Source organism: Rissa tridactyla, chromosome W, assembly GCF_028500815.1.
Source record: "Rissa tridactyla isolate bRisTri1 chromosome W, bRisTri1.patW.cur.20221130, whole genome shotgun sequence".
Lineage (NCBI taxonomy): Eukaryota > Metazoa > Chordata > Aves > Charadriiformes > Laridae > Rissa > Rissa tridactyla.
The window spans coordinates 2,244,895-2,261,825 of record NC_071496.1 but is presented as its reverse complement, the minus strand read 5'-3'; the positions used below and the strand labels follow the sequence as shown (position 1 = coordinate 2,261,825).

The following is a 16,931-nucleotide window of genomic DNA, read 5'->3' as shown; positions in this document are numbered from 1 at the left end:
CAGTAGAGCCCGCAGGCTTGAGTTGTGCTTTAAGCTCGTTCCCTTACAAGGATTTTCCTCCTTTCTGCTGAAAAACTGAGAACTCAGCGTAAACCTTACTTTCCTCTCCTGCCTTGGCTAATCCCTGAGCTGTATTTCTGTTTGTTTCAGTTTGTGGGTACCCCGAAAGAAACTCCCACTCAGTTTTATAGAAGGGAAGGGAACAGTGGTAGATTTACAGAAGAGCTGGGAGATCCTGGTTTGAACCCCTGCTTCCCTTGGATTTCTCCTGTGACCCTGAGCGAGCAAGTCGCTCACTGTAGCATTTCCAAAAGTGCCTAAAAAAAACCCCAAGGAACCCTGCTCGGTTAGAAACTGCCACATCTTATAAGCTACTGGGGTGCCAGTTGCTGTGGCTTTGCTGCCTTCCAATGTTTTAACCTGTATCTCGGCGACTCAGTTCCTCATCTATGAAATTGAAATGATATTATCTCCTGTTTGCAGAAGAATACAAATCAAAGGCTGTGATGCACTCGGATTTTTATATATACACACGTATAATAATTAATCGAAATGATTGTGGACACAACTATATAACTAGCTGTACTTGGGTTGATCTGGAGCTATTTGGGCCTGCCTGCCACTGTGCTTCATAAGTAATTACTTGGATCTCAATACCCAATTTGAATGCCAAGCCCACGTCGATCCTTATCTCCCGCTGACAGGGCCGTAGACCGGAGTCATCCTTGTTGAAGTCTGACTTCTTAAATCAAACTTCCAGACTTTAAACTCTGTCTGTTCTCCCTTCGGTTGCAGCTGCTGGAGGCTCAGGGGCACGGACACCTGCATTTCGGTATCTCCACAGGGCAGCGATGGTGGGTTACTGCTGGGTTGCTGCAGAAATGACAGCTGGGAAAACAGAAAATAGCAAATTAGAGTCTCAGTTACTTTTCAATATCTTATTTTTTGATGGACTAGTTTAGGGTAGAGGTGATGGCATTATAGCAGCCTTCCAGCATGTGAAGGGGGCCTACAAGAAAGCTGAGGGGGGCTTTTTACAAGGGCATGTAGTGATAGGACGAGGGGGAGTGGTTTTAAACTGGAAGAGGGGAGATTGAGATGGGATCTGAGGAAGAAATTGTTTGCTGTGAGGGTGGTGAGCCCCTGGCCCAGGTTGCCCAGAGAAGCTGTGGCTGCCCCATCCCTGGAGGGGTTCAAGGCCAGGTTGGCCGGGGCTTGGAGCAACCTGGGCTGGTGGGAGGTGTCCCTGCCCAGGGCAGGGGGGTGGCACTGGGTGGGCTTTAAGGTCCCTTCCAACCCAAACCATTCTGTCATACGTGATGTTGACTATATTGTCATTACCCACAATTTATGTTGTTTCAAACAGCCATGCTAACTTCTAGCTAAGTTTGCTGATGTGCATCTCCAGAGTCAGGAGAAATCGAGGCGATCGTATGTTCGCATCATAAATCAAAACCATCGGAGACGCTCATATTCCCTCTTTCACAGAGTATTTCTGTGTGTTTGATCTCCCCGTGTCCGTGCATTGCAGCCGGAGTTGCAGCACTTTGTGTTCACGGGTGAAGCTTGGGATTTAAACATGCTCTGCATAGTCAGAGTACTGAATGTGGTTTGTGTTTAAAATTAAAAAAAATAGTAAAAAATGAGAGATTCTGCCTTGTTTGTAGTGGTCATGAGCTCTTAATTGATTAATCCCAGCTGGGTATCAATACAATTAACATGTAGTTGCTTAATTTAGGTAATGTCCAGGGGTTCCCCAGCCAGGGGAGGGCAAGAGGGATTCCTCTCTGCCTGTCTGGAGGAAAGCTCCACTCCGCACTGAGTTAGGTGGGAAGCCATGGGAGATGGCTGGTCTAATTTAGGCGTAAAGGGCAAATGCTCACACATTAATGCTGTTTATATATTTTTAGCTTGGGCACGTAAACTTGAGCGGCTAGTAAGAGATCATCCATGGTCTCCTGTATCCCGTGCCAATGGCTGAAGCAAAGGGAGCAGCTGGAAATGGGGACTGTAGAGCAAATTAGTGTCTCCTTGCTGCGATTTTGCGTTTCCTCTGGCATGGTCCCAGTACAGGCCCAGGTTGATGACATATTTGAAATAGTCAGCTCCTAGCAGGGTGAAGTATTTCCCTTACCAGACACAAGTGTGAGGAGCGGTTGAACTTTTCTCGTGCTGGAAATAGGTAATAGTAAGTAGGCCTGTAATTACTCGATGTGTCGTCGTCTCGCCTCGTCGTCTCTCGAAGCACCGGGCAGGTTTCCATCCTTGGCTTCTCAGACAATCGGACACCTTCCTCTCCTTCGCTTCGCACCGAGGTGCCCTTTGTGGCAAATTGGTTTAACTTCCATCTCTATAAACCTTAACTGCCCACGTTTCATATATAAAAAATGCAAGGGCATAAAATCTCTTATTAATATTCATTTTATTGTAATATTTAAATCCATCCCTTTGAGTCCTTCTCATTAGGCTGACAGCCGGTACTAGGAGTGGCTGCCTGGTCCTGGACTGTGCCAATACTTTATATAAAAAGTATTTCTAAATGCATATTGGTAACTTGTTGATTATTTTTTTCCCCCCAATTAGTTTCTTCTAAATCGGAAGTCTGAGTGTCCAGCTCTTCATCGGTTTTATCTCCTCGGAGGTGAACGGCTCTCACTCCCATGAGAATGGGGTTTGCAACAAGGAGGAGAAGAGTTTATTTAGCTCTTGTTTCTATGAAGGAACCCAAGTGCCACGTCTGTTCTCGGATTATTCGAACTCTGTCGGTCTTGTTCTGATGCTCCTGCAGCACATTGCTCCCTGTAAATCTTTTCAGAATTGTAAATGGGAGCTAGCAAACGCAAAAGAATATAGAGAGTAACTAAAGTATAGCACTCTTTTGGAAACCAGCCCATGGAAGAGAGAATTAGGCGGCAGTTTGTAAAATATTTACATTTCCAGATTCGCTCACCCATGCTCGCTCTCTTTCCTATTTTCTGAAGCGAGCAGAAGGAAATCACTGTTTTTCATTACCTTGGTTTCTTGCCCTTCAGCTATTATGTGAATTGAAAGTGAAAAAAAGGTCTTGTCTTGATGTTAAGTAACCTTGCAGCCTTTAATTTGAAACAAACAAAGCATTTAAAACAGTTCTTCTCTGGGGGATTGTACTGAGTGCTACTAAATTGCTGAATATTTAATAGCTAAACATGTTCCAGACCCTGAGGTCTGTCCCCCAAATGATAAGCCTTTTTATTAACTGAACTTTAATTGCTTAATAATTGGGTCTTCTGGAAGGAAAGATGGGGATCCTGATAGGCTGCCAACCGGACTGCACGGTAAATCGGAGCCGGGTACCGCTTCCAATTAAGTTTCCTAAGTAGGTTTTGGGTAGAATGGAAGGAGGTGCATCTGCGCCTCTTTGGCCATGGCCGTGGATCTGCAATCTTTAATTCCAGAGTCCGTCTCGGAAAGTGACTTTCTCAGAATGTATTTGCTGGTCCGTTCCCTTGAGCCAGCTCCCGACAACCCAAACATCTGCGTAGCTTCAAAAACTGTCTTTAAAATAAATGAGCGTAAGCCAGGAGAGCCGTGAAGCCCCAATGATAGTTTTAAGATCTCGTATGTTATGGTCTTGCAGAGAGATGGATGAGTTCTGAATGTAACCATGGGAAAAGGTGGTTGATGTCTTTTCACTGGGAACACAGCAAAAGGTTTTTTGCAGCATCCTGATCTGTTATGCAGAGACTTTTATTATGTGGTTTGTTGTTTTTGTTTAATCTTTAAAAGAAAAAGGGTTGGGATACCTGCAGGAAGGGAGATGGGGCAGAGCGCGAGCTGCCTGTGCGCAGGGGGATGGCGGGAGAAATAAGAAGTCACGCCGTGAATCACATTAGGATTAGGTCAGTCTGCACTAGAACTAAGACTATCACTATTTTCTTTGCCGAAGGAGGAAGCTGTTGGGATTATCGTAGGGATTTCTGAGGAGGGGGGAAAAAAAGTCTGGTTGTTTTCATCCTAGTTTTTACAGTAAATTGTTAGATTTAGCTGTCGTTCCTCCTGGAAAAGTCTGCAGTTTTCAACAGCTTTCCATCACTGTTCACACTGTGTTTATCTTCAATTATTTATGTTGGTTTTTTTTAATTAAAGCGTTGAGTGCTTCTATTTTTCTAGCTTGCACCAGCTTTGCTGGGGGTGAAAAGCTGTTACTTGTGCGTCTGTGCCAATAGCTCGGCTGGAAAGTAGCATCCTCGCTGTAAGGAGGGTGGATGGGGTCAGGAACGACTGCCTCTTCTTGGCTCGCTTTGTTCAGAGGGATAATGTGGAAACACGGCAATTAGGGAATACCACTCCTCACACCACAGCAGATTCACATCGGCGCTTTTTCACGGGTGGCAATGCCATTAGGAAGCCTTCGCGGAGACAGTTTCAGACTTGCCAAAGAATGTCCCTGCTTCAGCTCGTTGGGAGCGTTTCACCCAGGATGGGAGACCTCATCCTTGGAGATGCTCTGGGACACAGGAGCAACATGTTGGAGGAGAACTGAGACAAGAGATGGTGGGGGCCAAAATCACGCCAGGAAATAGATGTTTGAACCGGGGGCTCCCACTAAACTGTCTTTTCTAGTACACATCATTCCCCAATACGCTGATTTGCTGAATATTTGGGTGGCATTTTAGTGTCTGGAAAGTTGGGGGCTTTATTCTTTGCTTCCCCAGCTTCTTTAATAGCCCCTACTGACAGCTCCCTTTGGAAAGCCTGGCTGATAGGATGTAGAAGATGCTTGTTTCTTGTATACTCTTTGGTGGCTTTTAGTGTTGTCTCTTAACACCTCTCCTCTGAGGACAGACTGAGGGAGTTGGGGTTGTTCAGTCTGGAGAAAAGAAGGCTCTGAGGAGACCTTCTAGTGGCCTACCAGTCTCTTAAGGGGGCCTACAAGAAAGCTGGGGAGGGACTTTTCAGGATGTCGGGTAATGGTGGGACTAGAGGGAATGGATCAAAACTAGAGATGGGTTGTTTCAGACTGGACGTTAGGAAGAAGTTCTTCCCCATGAGGGTGGTGAGACACTGGAACAGGTTGCCCAGAGAGGTGGTGGAAGCCCCATCCCTGGAAGTTTTTAAGGCCAGGCTGGACGGGGCTCTGAGCAACCTGATCCAGTGGGAGGTGTCCCTGCCCAGGGCAGGGGGTTGGAACTAGAGGATATTTGAGGTCCCTTCCAACCCTGACAATTGTATGTTTCTATGATTAAGTTTTTCACTCTGTCACCACTTGGTGCATGTTTGCCCACCCTTCTGAGTGGATGGTATTTACTGGTATGGCTTCCCAGAGTCCCTGCAGGCAGATGGGCTTGCCCGACCAGGCTTGGGGCTGCTGGGGCCGTTTCTAGGGACTGGCCAGGACTAGAGCCAGAGCAGGTCCCCAAAATGTCCACACTATCTCTAGCACATCCCTGATCCAAGCAGTGGCTTTGGCTTATCTTTTGATTTGTCCTTATCATATTTGGCTGGGAAGAGGGCTGATTTTTTTTTTTCCTCTCTTCTTCTCTCTTCACCTCTCTTATGCTATTTGTAAAGCAACAATGATTCCAGGTAATGAAGTCCACGATCTTGACGTCATCTTTCACTTGCACTTTGAATTTTGCAGACCGTGTCCTGTCCTTGATGGGTTTTTCTCCCGTAGCTCGGGAGGGACGTGGTTGGTCCTCCTGCTTTTGCGCTGAGTGAGGCTGGGGCATCTGGGGGTCGTGCAATTAAAGCTCCCAGCTCTGCTCTCCTGCCCTTACAAAGCAAAAATATTTCAAGGGAAACCAGACGCAGGCCACTTCTCCTTTGAAGTATTTGATTATGTGACCCAGGTAACTTATTTAGCAGAGGCTTTTGAGAGTCTTTTTCCTTTTATTTGGAGGGAAGGAGAAATGCAGCAAGATGCGACCGTAACATTTTCCTAACCTTCCGTAGGTTTAGTTGCACTTTCCTTTGAACACCACCCTCTTCTGAGCAGTGTGAATTGCGTGATGGCATATCTGTACTTTGACAGAGTTGTTCCTGAGTGGGTTTGTTACTCTTTATGTTGATAACGCATCTTTTCTTTGCTGTTAACGAGTCTAGTTTACAAAGGAAGGTGTTAGTCACCCTGCCATTATAGCAATCTCCAAGCAGTTTTCAGAATATCACTTTTTTTTTTTTTACTTATTTATTTAGTCAGGATTGTTAACAAATTCCAAATCAGCATGGAAACAGTGTGCGACTTCTATTTTCAGCAGCTATATAATTGCCTGCTTTTTTTTTTTTTCCCCTTGTGTTTGCAGGACCACTGAGGTTCCTTTCCCAGACAGAATCTGTCACGGCTTTCGCAGGAGACACGGTTCTGCTCAAGTGTGAAGTTGTCGGGGAGCCCATGCCCGTGGTGCACTGGCAGCGAAACCAGGAGGACTTGTTCCCGAGCCCGGGTGACCCGCGGGTGGCTGTCCTGCCCTCCGGAGCTTTACAGATCAGCAGGGTTCAGCATGGGGACAGCGGGATCTACAGATGTCTGGCCAAAAACCCAGCCAGTTCAAGAACTGGAAACGATGCTGAAGTCAGAGTTTTGGCAGGTAAGAACTAGACCCTTCTATACCGCCTTTCTCTCCTGCCTGGTCGTGTCCTTTGGTTCTCTGAAAGAGCAGTCACTCCTCCTGGGGCAGCTAGGCTGATCTATCCCCCTTTCTCTCCAGTTACTTCTACAAGCTTCCAAGTTCTTCTTCACATGGAAGAGCCTGGAGACCTTTAGAAGCAGTTGGATGCAAAGGTGAGGCGTTGACACCATAGGAAAGTATTCACGCTGCCTGACTTCCAAGTACCAAATTTAGATATGCTTGAAGCTGGTCTCTTTGACATGGTCAATGGAGAGAGGGAAGTACTTCTCACCTCAGAGCACCCTAATTATTGTCCCAGAGCGCTCTCTGGAAGAGCTCCTCTCACCCCGTTGATTGGGAAGGCAATCTGGTGGGATTGGCTGCTGAATTTACCTACTCAAAGTTAGATTGCTTGGATGCTTCAGTGCCTGGTGTGATCTGCCAAGTTGGCCAGAGTGCAGTTTGGGATCTGACACCATTTAACTGGGACAGGTAATGTTCCTAAATTCCATGCCAAGTGAGCATCTTGCTCTCTCTCGTAATAAACTCATCAACTAAATAGATGGTTTACCACTGCAGTATAGTACCGAGAACCGAGCGCCAGGAGAGTGGTTTGAAAAAGGTATCGCTGTGAAATCTCCTTCCTTTCTAGTTCTACACACTAACATGTAAGCGCTAATGAAGTGGGACAGAGATGTTGTATTTTTAGAAACTTTTTACGCATGAATTTTCTAGACGAATGTTGTCGGCTTGCATGATTTCTCCCTGAGAGGTAACTGAGCAGGATTCTCAGACTTCTGAGGTGGTCCACATGCTATTGAAATCAGGAAGGCCGGGATCAGTCCTAGGGAAGTGTCCATGTGCTCACAACATGTGAAACTTGATGAGATCGTCCACACTTCTAGGAGTGGTTTATAACAGCTCCTATTGCAGTGGAATTTGGGGGATTACAGTTCCTCTTGTGTTTTGCAATTTGACACCAAAAGAGACAAACTAAACCCCCTCACCCTCTAAACCTGGGATTACAAACCAAAGCCGTGTCCTCACTCTCCACTGCAGTAGTAGATGCTGATTCTTTTTGGAGCTGCAAAGCAAAATAACAACCAGAACAGCCAAAGACCACATCACCTGGTTCCCTGCAGGTTTTTCCCTGTCTTTTTGGGGACCAGATTTTGTGCCCGATCTCCATAGCGTGGACCTGTTCCCCATGTGTTGGTTTATCTAATGGGCTGCCCAAGGGAGGCTGCCCTTGGGGCTTCCAAGCTCATCATGAGCCTGAAAGCCGTGTGTCGTTCCTTACGCATTGGGCAGTGCTGGAGGCATTCGTGCCTCCACGGTTGTGAAATCACAGAATGGTTTGGGTTGGAAAGGGACCTCAAGGATCATCTAGTCCAACCCCCTGCCCTGGGCAGGGACACCTCCCACCAGCCCAGGTTGCTCCAAGCCCCGTCCAACCTGGCCTTGAACCCCTCCAGGGATGGGGCAGCCACAGCTTCTCTGGGCAACCTGTTCCAGCATCTCTTATTGATGGCAATGAGAGCTGTGGGGGAAAAAACACCTATTTTTTTTTTTTTTTTCAGATGTCTTGATTAAAATTAAGAGAATCACAAGACTTTGTATTTTAGAGAGACCGGGAAGATTTCTCTCAGCCTCCTCAGGTCCTCAGAGTATTGTTAATTTGTCATGTGTCTACATTGCTGATCATTTGAGGATGGATGGATGTTTCTTCCTGTTCCCAGTTTCGGTCGTTAACATCCTGGCTAAATGGCCTCTCTCAGGCTGTCTATAGGAGAGAGGGGAATTAATTTATCTTTCCCTAGCATGTTAAAATTTTATACCAGGGAAACACTGGAGCAAATAATGAGGAAAATATAGAACAAGGGAACTAGTGGAGTCCGTTAGAGTTTGGCTTAGGGCAAGCAGCACAAGGTCTCATTTCTGAATAATGTGAGCAGACAGCAGCTCTTATAAGAAATGAGTGGTGCTCCTGAAACAAAAATTCAGATCTTATTGAGCCTCTTGGGAGTTTTGTTCTTGTGTGCACGCTTTGATGCTTCAGAGCTATCTGATACTTTGCTGCTAATTCTGCCTCTCCTGTTCTTCGCCTGTTGGTAGAAATCTGTCTTCAGTTTGCAGCTCTCCTCTTCCATAATTAGTGAAGGCAGAATACTCTTGTTGGCCTTTTCCCCGGTTAGTGAGGAGAAAAAAAAAAAAAGTGAAAGCTTTAAATCCTATTCAAAGGAACAGGCAACAAAACCAAACAAAAAGGTTAGGTAGTATGTCATAATTCTCTATTTTTAAAACGCTGCTGTTCCTACAGTGAGTGGTTGTGATTTGTTTGACCGCACAGCATATCTGTCAGGATTTGTGGCAAAACTGACCACCATCCTGGCAAATAACGTCTAATCATCTCTCCAGCTTCCAAAGAGAACGCAAGAAAAAAGAAGGAGGGATAAACATCTTTCGTCATTTAGTTTCTTTAGTCAAAGCGCCTGCGGCTTAAATATTTGATTTGATGTTGTGGTGGGTCTGGAGATGTCTGTATCTCCTCCTGATAGAAAAAAAAAAAATCATCATCCAATATGAATACGGGTAAGAAAAACAAAAAAAAATGGATGAAGGAATTACTGATTTCCTGCACAAAAAAAGTAGAATTCAGCCTACCAGACCCGATGTAGTTTAACTCTCCAGGTAATAGGAATAGGTGAGCCTCCAACCTCTATAACTAAAGAGAAGTAGTTCGTAGGTGCTTAATGTGTCTGAAAGGTGGGGCAAGGCACTGGGCATCGAAGTTTTTACTTTGATAAGTAAAAGACACTTTACAAGTGACTGTTTTCCTATGTGCAGCTCGGTTCTGCCTGGGGAGGCTCTGGAAGGGGCGGATTCTCCCCCCAGCGCATCCATAAACACATTTCCCGAACAGCCCCAGCCTCAATAAATCCTCCGTCAGAAACCAGAAGGACCCAGCCCACGCGACAACGGATTTTGAAGTGCCTTTATAGAAAAGCCCAGCAAACCTGAGCAAAACTCTTGAGGAGTTTATAATGTGTCAGGTTTTATCTGTTGCTCTTAATTTTACGAGTGGCCGTTGCAGCTTTTTGCAGAAAGCTCCTTTCAAATGCGTATTTATTTTTTTTTTTTCACCTTTCTACCTTCTTTTCTCTGAGGTCCAGAAACTTCCAGGTTAAAAATTTTCAGCAAATAATGAAAACGTAGGGAATGCGTATTCAGAGATAACTACATGCGCTCATCTAATAATTTAGAGGGAGTAATGCTACCGTACGAAAAGGAAAGCAGATCATCTCGTACAAACGGGCACTAAGGAATTAATTCTTAGCGCAATTCGTTGCTTCTGTAAATTAAGGAGTAAGTTTCTTCGGGAGGTCTGTACGCTTCAGAAACACAGATGGCATTTTAAAAGCAGAAGTTGAGTAGTTCGGTGCCTGGAAGCTATTAATTCTCTGTTTATAAATAATAATCCTGCATTTATCCTTAGCCGTTCAAGTAATCTGCCGCTGTGCTGTTGTCTGTTCTGGAGGTTCCTCCTCTGTCCCCGAGCCTCTCCGCTGAGCTGCGGTGCGAGATAACGGTAACGATATCATGTAATGCCTTCATATTTAATGCGGATAGAATTTGGCTGCTGCTGCGTGATTCAGCTCCTTCCTCGTGGTTGCACTTTAGAGAAGGAAAACGGCAGCAAAACGGACCGAGTGGGAATGGATCCCCCAAGAAGGAATTAGGAAGGAGAGGTGAATGGTCAGGTTTAAGTGAGTGTGTGCAGAAGTTGCCTCGTGCGCTCAGGCTTGCTTTGATGCTTAGGTGACTCCGCTTTGTAAAAGAACAACGACGTTAAAAGCTCAGTGTGACCCCGCAATGTGCGCTGGCAGCCCAGAACCCCCCCGCAGCCTGGGCTGCATCCCCAGCAGCGTGGGCAGCAGGGCGAGGGGGGGGATTCTGCCCCTCTGCTCCGCTCGGGGGAGACCCCCCTGCAGGGCTGCCTCCAGCTCTGGGGCACCAACAGCAGAAGGACACGGAGCTGTTGGAGCGGGGCCAGAGGAGGCCCCGGAGATGCTGGGAGGGCTGGAGCCCCTCTGCTGTGGGGACAGGCTGAGAGAGCTGGGGGGGTTCAGCCTGGAGAAGAGAAGGCTCCGCGGAGACCTTCCAGCCCCTTCCAGTCCCTCAAGGGGCTCCAGGAAAGCTGGGGAGGGACTCTGGAGCAGGGAGGGGAGCCACGGGACGAGGGGGAATGGTTTTAGACTGGAAGAGGGGAGATTGAGATGAGATCTGAGGCAGAAATTCTTTGGTGAGAGGGTGGTGAGCCCCTGGCCCAGGTTGCCCAGAGAAGCTGTGGCTGCCCCATCCCTGGAGGGGTTCAAGGCCAGGTTGGCCGGGGCTTGGAGCAACCTGGGCTGGTGGGAGGTGTCCCTGCCCAGGGCAGGGGGTTGGGACAAGATGATCTTGAAGGTCCCTTACAACCTATTCTATGAATGTTAGACTTACTTAAATTGAGCATAACATCGTGGTAGGGACAAAGCTAATACAGTAACCGCTGTCTTAGCTTGATTTTGAATAGTCATGTCAACACAGGAGGTATCTTCTCTGAGGACATTCAATTTGCTAAATATCTGTCTGGGAAACAAAAAGGGGTGGAATATACTGAATTACGTTGGTTGGTATGAGTTTGTTGTTTAATATGAGTTTTATCATTAAACTTAGTCATGAGGAAGGTCTGGCAAAGTTGAAGCACACAATCGCTTTGAAGCTCAGCCATCCGTTCCTCATGCAGCACACTGAGCTTGTGTCGGGTCCAGAGCTAAAGATTTCTTCTCATCTTTTATACCTTGGAAGGATCCCTGCGTTGATGTACGTTCCCTAACGGCCACTAATTGTCTGAGTCAGGTCTTTACCTTATTCTTAACCTTTACAGTGTTTATTCTTAGATGAAAACAGATGGAGCCCACTTAAAATAAATACTGAACTTGTGAATTTATTTTTTTTTTAATATAACCAATTTCACGTTTATGTTCCCCAGCGCCTATTTCCTGCCAGGGGTCCCTTGCCCTAATTTCGACTAGTGCCTATAAAAACCAAACAACAACAGAGCAACCAACCAAAAACCTCAGCAAAAAAAAGTCTCATTTATAGATGTAGAAATTGCAGAGGCGATGCACGATACCAGAGGTGCATCCGGACCCCGGTATAAGCTGAACTCGTTTAAACAACGTATATTTTGGGCTCAGTTAGCGGCCAGGTGACGCAGGCCAGCGTGGGAAGGATGCTCGGGGAGGGATTTCGGTTCCATGAAAACCGGCTGAATACCAGCTTCCAGTTCGAGGCAGCAGCTGAGGGAGTGAAGGTTGATAAATTAATAATAGTTCAGAAAAGAATTATAGTGTTTACTGTACATAGCCTGCCTTTTGGTAAACACAGGGGAAATTTTGTACTTTATCCAGGAGATCTTTATAGACTCGCTGTTAGTGTGCTCTGTAAGCACTTACTTGGGCGAAAAGGCTCTTTAATCTGCAATTTTTTATAAACTGCATGAAAAACTAATGACTGGAAACCTGAAGCTGTATTCTTGCACGCGGAAGAAAGTTAAATGCTTAAACCCCATAATAGCCATTGGAACTGTTTGTATTTGTACTGAATTTTCCATCAGTTGCATTTAAATCAAGGCTGGATTTTTAGGCGCTGCTCCTCCTGCCTTTCAAACCCAGCAATAAATTAAATGGATTAAAAGCCTTGTCCTGAGCAGCGTACCCAGCGTGGGCATCACTTGTGCTGCTGAACTGGGATAATCTCTATTAAAATATTCATTTTTACCTCATTAGGAGAGGACCATTTGGATGGGGTATACCCTGTCACAGAACATGCTGCCTTATGCAGCAGAAGTGTCATTACTCCGATTATTATTATTTTTTTTTCTTTTAATTATCGGTAGTATTTAGATGGATTTGGGGGGAAAATATTTTCTTGTTTGGTAAACATAATCTCCTAAAGTGTCATCTGATAAAGTCAGGTTTGAAGGCCAGGCAGCAAACATGGTATTGTCTGTCCGTGTGTGTCCTTACAAGGGAAATTCCGAGTTAAAGAAGATCCTTATAATAACTCCCAGTATCTGGGTTATCCCAAATGAGCACCATTGCTGAGGTCACTTTATAAACCAGCTGTATTCTGACTTTTAACAAAAAAAAAAAAAAAAGGTTAAATTTAAAATGCTTATTCAATAATCCTGCGGAACGAGCTACGTGGTGCCTCTCTCCCCTGGATAAATCTGATTAGTGCTTAAGTAATCTCGTGCATAATACCTATAAATATCAATTTCCTACATCATAGCGGCTTGCCTAGGCGGAAAGAAAAGTGGAGATGGATGGACGTACGGTCAGTATGTCCTCTTAGCATGGAGCTGGTCCCAAGATCCATGCAATCACAAGAAAAATAACTAATACGTACTGAAGAGCTGTTTTGCTCAGCGCGCCCTGGCCGCCTGCCACGGGAGGGTTTGCCTTTATTAATTATGCAGAGAGGTTTCGGCCATTGCTCTAAACGGGATTGGTTTTAGTCCTTAGATTTGAAACACAGATGGGGTTCAGAACAAGGACCTCAAGAACATGCCGTCGTTTATGTCTGAAGGTATTTGAAGGAGTAAGTCGTTATTGGAAGGTTCCTGGAATACGAGTAACTTTATGACATTGAGGTGGTTTGAGGATGCTGATGCTGTCAGCCAGCGGGCCACAGGCTGGCTTGCAAATTTGGGGAGGCAGAGAAGAACAAGGTGTAGACCCTGTGAAATTTATCACCGATTCCGCTCTCGAAATGCAGTTCACAAGGAATCTCAAACAAAAAAGGACTTCAGTAGGGTTGGAACAGCCCCTGTGTTTCTGCTTTGACATTTGTTCTATACTAAACAGTGGCAGTAGAGCTTTAATACGGAGTATTGTTTTATTACTACTAATAATTATAGTAATAACAACATACTAATAAACTACTATTAATGACTACGACTATTATAGATCCTAAACATCAGCAACGATGGATATAACTGACGACTTTTGTTCATTTGTTTGTTTGATTTGATTTAATTCCATCAAACACGTTGTCGTCTTCTCTGGCCACCACTTTGCCAGAAAAACACACACACAACCGTCTCCTCAGCGCTACATTTTGTGAAGTTGTCTCTTAAACCAGAAGAGAATTCCCCCTGTGCAGGAGTCAAGGTAGCAGACGGAATTTAAGTGGAATTGATCAGATGGCTACTGGGGAATTGCAAGTCTATTTTATATATGCACAAAACAATATTGCTATAACACCGAAAGAAAAGGCCGCGGTAATTGAAACCCCCAGTAGTTTGGTTAGAAAGAAATTAGAAAAAAATCTAAATATTGGAGCACATAATCTGATAATAGTAATAACGAATTAAAAACGAGGATTTGTGGAGAGTCAAAGTACGTGGAAGATATCAAGAATTAGTAAAGTTCAGGGTACAGATCTTTTCCAAGTATAACTGAAACAGTGTTTATTATGAATTGGGTGCAAGCGGTAGAACCCAACTAATTTTTGAAAGAACACGTGCTTTTATATGTATGGCATTGATTATTTAAAGACTTTTTTTTTTTTCCTTAAAAAGAAATAAACAAATGTAGTACTATCTTGACAGGAATGGCTTAAAAAGCTTGTCCGAACCCAGCTGTTTTCAGGTCGGCACATCCAAATAAAAATGTAGCTGGAAAAATTAGCTGAGAAATTCACGGGACCGTTAATTCTTGACTCTGAATTTTGGATCGTGAAGTTTCCAGTGGTGTGGAACAAACCAACCCAACCCTTGAGCAGCTGGTGGTCACTAAGGGAATGTATTCTTGACCCTGTACTCTCCAATATACCATATAACAATAAAAATGCAATTGAAAGGCGTATGCATGTATCACAGAGGTGGTACATACCGAAAAATAAATAAGACAGAATTAAAAAAAAAAAAAATTAAAAAAGGAATATTTTAATATGATTGGTTATTTCCCAGGCGAGCCGTGGGGCTGGAGCAAATACTTTCTTATGACCAAAAATCTTGGAGGTTCATCTTGAGTAATGAGCAGCATGAGGGTGGAAGGGTGCTGTGGGAGAGGCTGAGATCCCAGTAAGGATAACGGCTGGGTCGTGGCACAGGAGACGGGGGACATCCACGCTGAGGTCGCAGTGCCGTAGGGTGTCAGAAATGTTGCAGAAGGTTTGGAGTTGGCTTAGAGGACAGCCATTAGGCAAGTGTTTAAAAGCTTGTCTCACCAATGAAGTTACAAGTCAGTTTGGGGCTGCTGCTTGTTTCTAAGAGTTGACTAAGCTAGTCTGTTATGTTGGGTTGGTTTTTTTTTTTAATTATCTTTATTTTTTTCAACTCAAAACAGACTGGAACTTGGGAGTAAAAATCTCTCTCCTCTCCAGTTATGTTCATAGAACCGCATGGAAAATCTGGTATTAGGCTCTTCTCTGGATTCAGTTACTACCTGGATCAAACCACTGCTCCTTAATTGCTTCTGCCTTTGCGTCTCAAGGAACGATGTAGCTCTAGAATAACGTCTGCCGAAGCTCAGCTGAAACGAAGAGCGTAAATGCGTTGCTACTTCCTCACCTCAGCTCTATTCTCCATTTTCAGGACAGAGGATAAATAGTTGGGGAGCCATTCCTCACTCTGTTTCAATTTTCCTTCTAAAACTTTAATGACTAGAGAAAAAGCTTCCTCTTTTTGTCTTGTAAATACAAACCAGCACTATCCCTTCTCTCCCCCTGCAGTAATAAACGTTATATTATTCTTTTACCCGCGGATCTCGAAGAACCAAGGCAAAGGGCTGTAAATATTTTTGTCTTCATTATGGATGAGGAAACGGCGTGTCTCGCGAGAAATCATCATTAAAGCTGGAAATGGGACCCCTGATGTATAGTCTCACGCTCCAGCAGCGACTTGGCACGGTTTTCCTTGCGCTTTAGTTAACGTATTTTGAAGTTACTACAGGAAGAAGAAAGTCTTTGCGCCCCGCCGTGCGTCGGTGCTGATGTTACGATCTTTTTGCGTCCTTATGACTTAGATGCTCCCGGTCCTGTCGCTCTGCTGAGACGGGCCTGAGGTTTTGGGGAGAGGAGGATGGACGAGGTGAAGCAGAAAAACGGTAGCCGAGGGGCTTGGGAGGTGGAGGCAAAAAAAGCAAAATCCCGAAGTAGTAACTGCATTCCGGTTATACATTTTTAATGCATTCTGTATATTGAGAGATCGGTATCACTGTAATGACAGATTCCTCTAACGCTGGTCACACATAACCCTTGCTTTCTCCTTGGGATTAAGTGTTCAGCCTCCAGGCGTGATGGCGAGATCAGGTTGGGGAATTTTGCTGGCCTTTCTTCGCTGACAGCGGAGAGCAAAATTGGGTTTTATTTGGTATAAATCTTTATCTCTTTTAATCAAATTTAGAAATGTGACTATTGAACACTTGGAGATAGTCTCTCACATCAGCGTCACATTAAAGGCATCTCAGTTCTGTAATTTGCAATATAAAAACTGCTGCAATAAAAAAAAAAAAATAGAATTCTACCGGCAAAGTACAATATTATCCAAATACGCTCAGAAAAATTTTCCTGTGTATGATGTGATGGGAGTCTTTTGTCAATTGAATAGCACTTACAAACGCAGCGTAGCACGAAGTAGCTTAGTGCAGTGAGATGCCATACAACAGGATGCAACGCATTTTTATGAAAGCGTTTTCCCCCCCCCCCCCTTTTTTTTTCTCTTCCCAATCTTAGAATGTAGCTAAAATACTGCGGTAACATTTTTCTCCTCGAGTGCTGAAGAGTCGGTTTGGCTGAATCCAAGTGAACCGCTTGCAGCTTATTTGCCTTGGAGTGCAGAAATAAATTGTGTTGTCTTGAGTTCCGCTTGCTTAAGACCAATTTGGTGTGAGAATAAATATTATCCCCAACTCTTACCAATGCGTATTGACACAAATCGGAGGGTTTGTTGAGAGAACCGTCAGTGATTGACTATAAAGTGTGCTGGTAAAACGTGACAGAAGCTATGCCTTGAACATAAGAATGAGGAAAAAAAAATAATAATTCAGGACCTTTCCCTGCTGCAGAATACATATATGTCCTTAGTTAAATCACAAAATGTCTCAATTACTCCTTTATCCGTCTATAAAAAGGAGATGAAATGACTTATCCCAATAAGGCTTTGTGAAGGCATCTCTTTTTTTTTCTTTTTTTGCAAATAGTGTGGTATTCTCAGATATCAGTATAATGGGGACTATGGAAATCATATACGCGCTTGCAAATCCTATTTGTGGTTTTGAATTTTAACTGTGT

The 16,931-nt window shown here is 44.5% G+C and overlaps 1 protein-coding gene across 1 annotated transcript in view; it reads left to right on the top strand.

The window, feature by feature from the left end:
• Window positions 1-16,931, top strand: part of LOC128901974 (netrin receptor DCC) — a 583,836-nt gene that overhangs the window by 275,279 nt on the left and 291,626 nt on the right. The window contains exon 3 of the mRNA XM_054184191.1: window positions 6,285-6,569. Within this exon, the coding sequence (XP_054040166.1) occupies window positions 6,285-6,569 (285 nt within the window). The remainder of the gene's footprint in view (window positions 1-6,284; window positions 6,570-16,931) is intronic.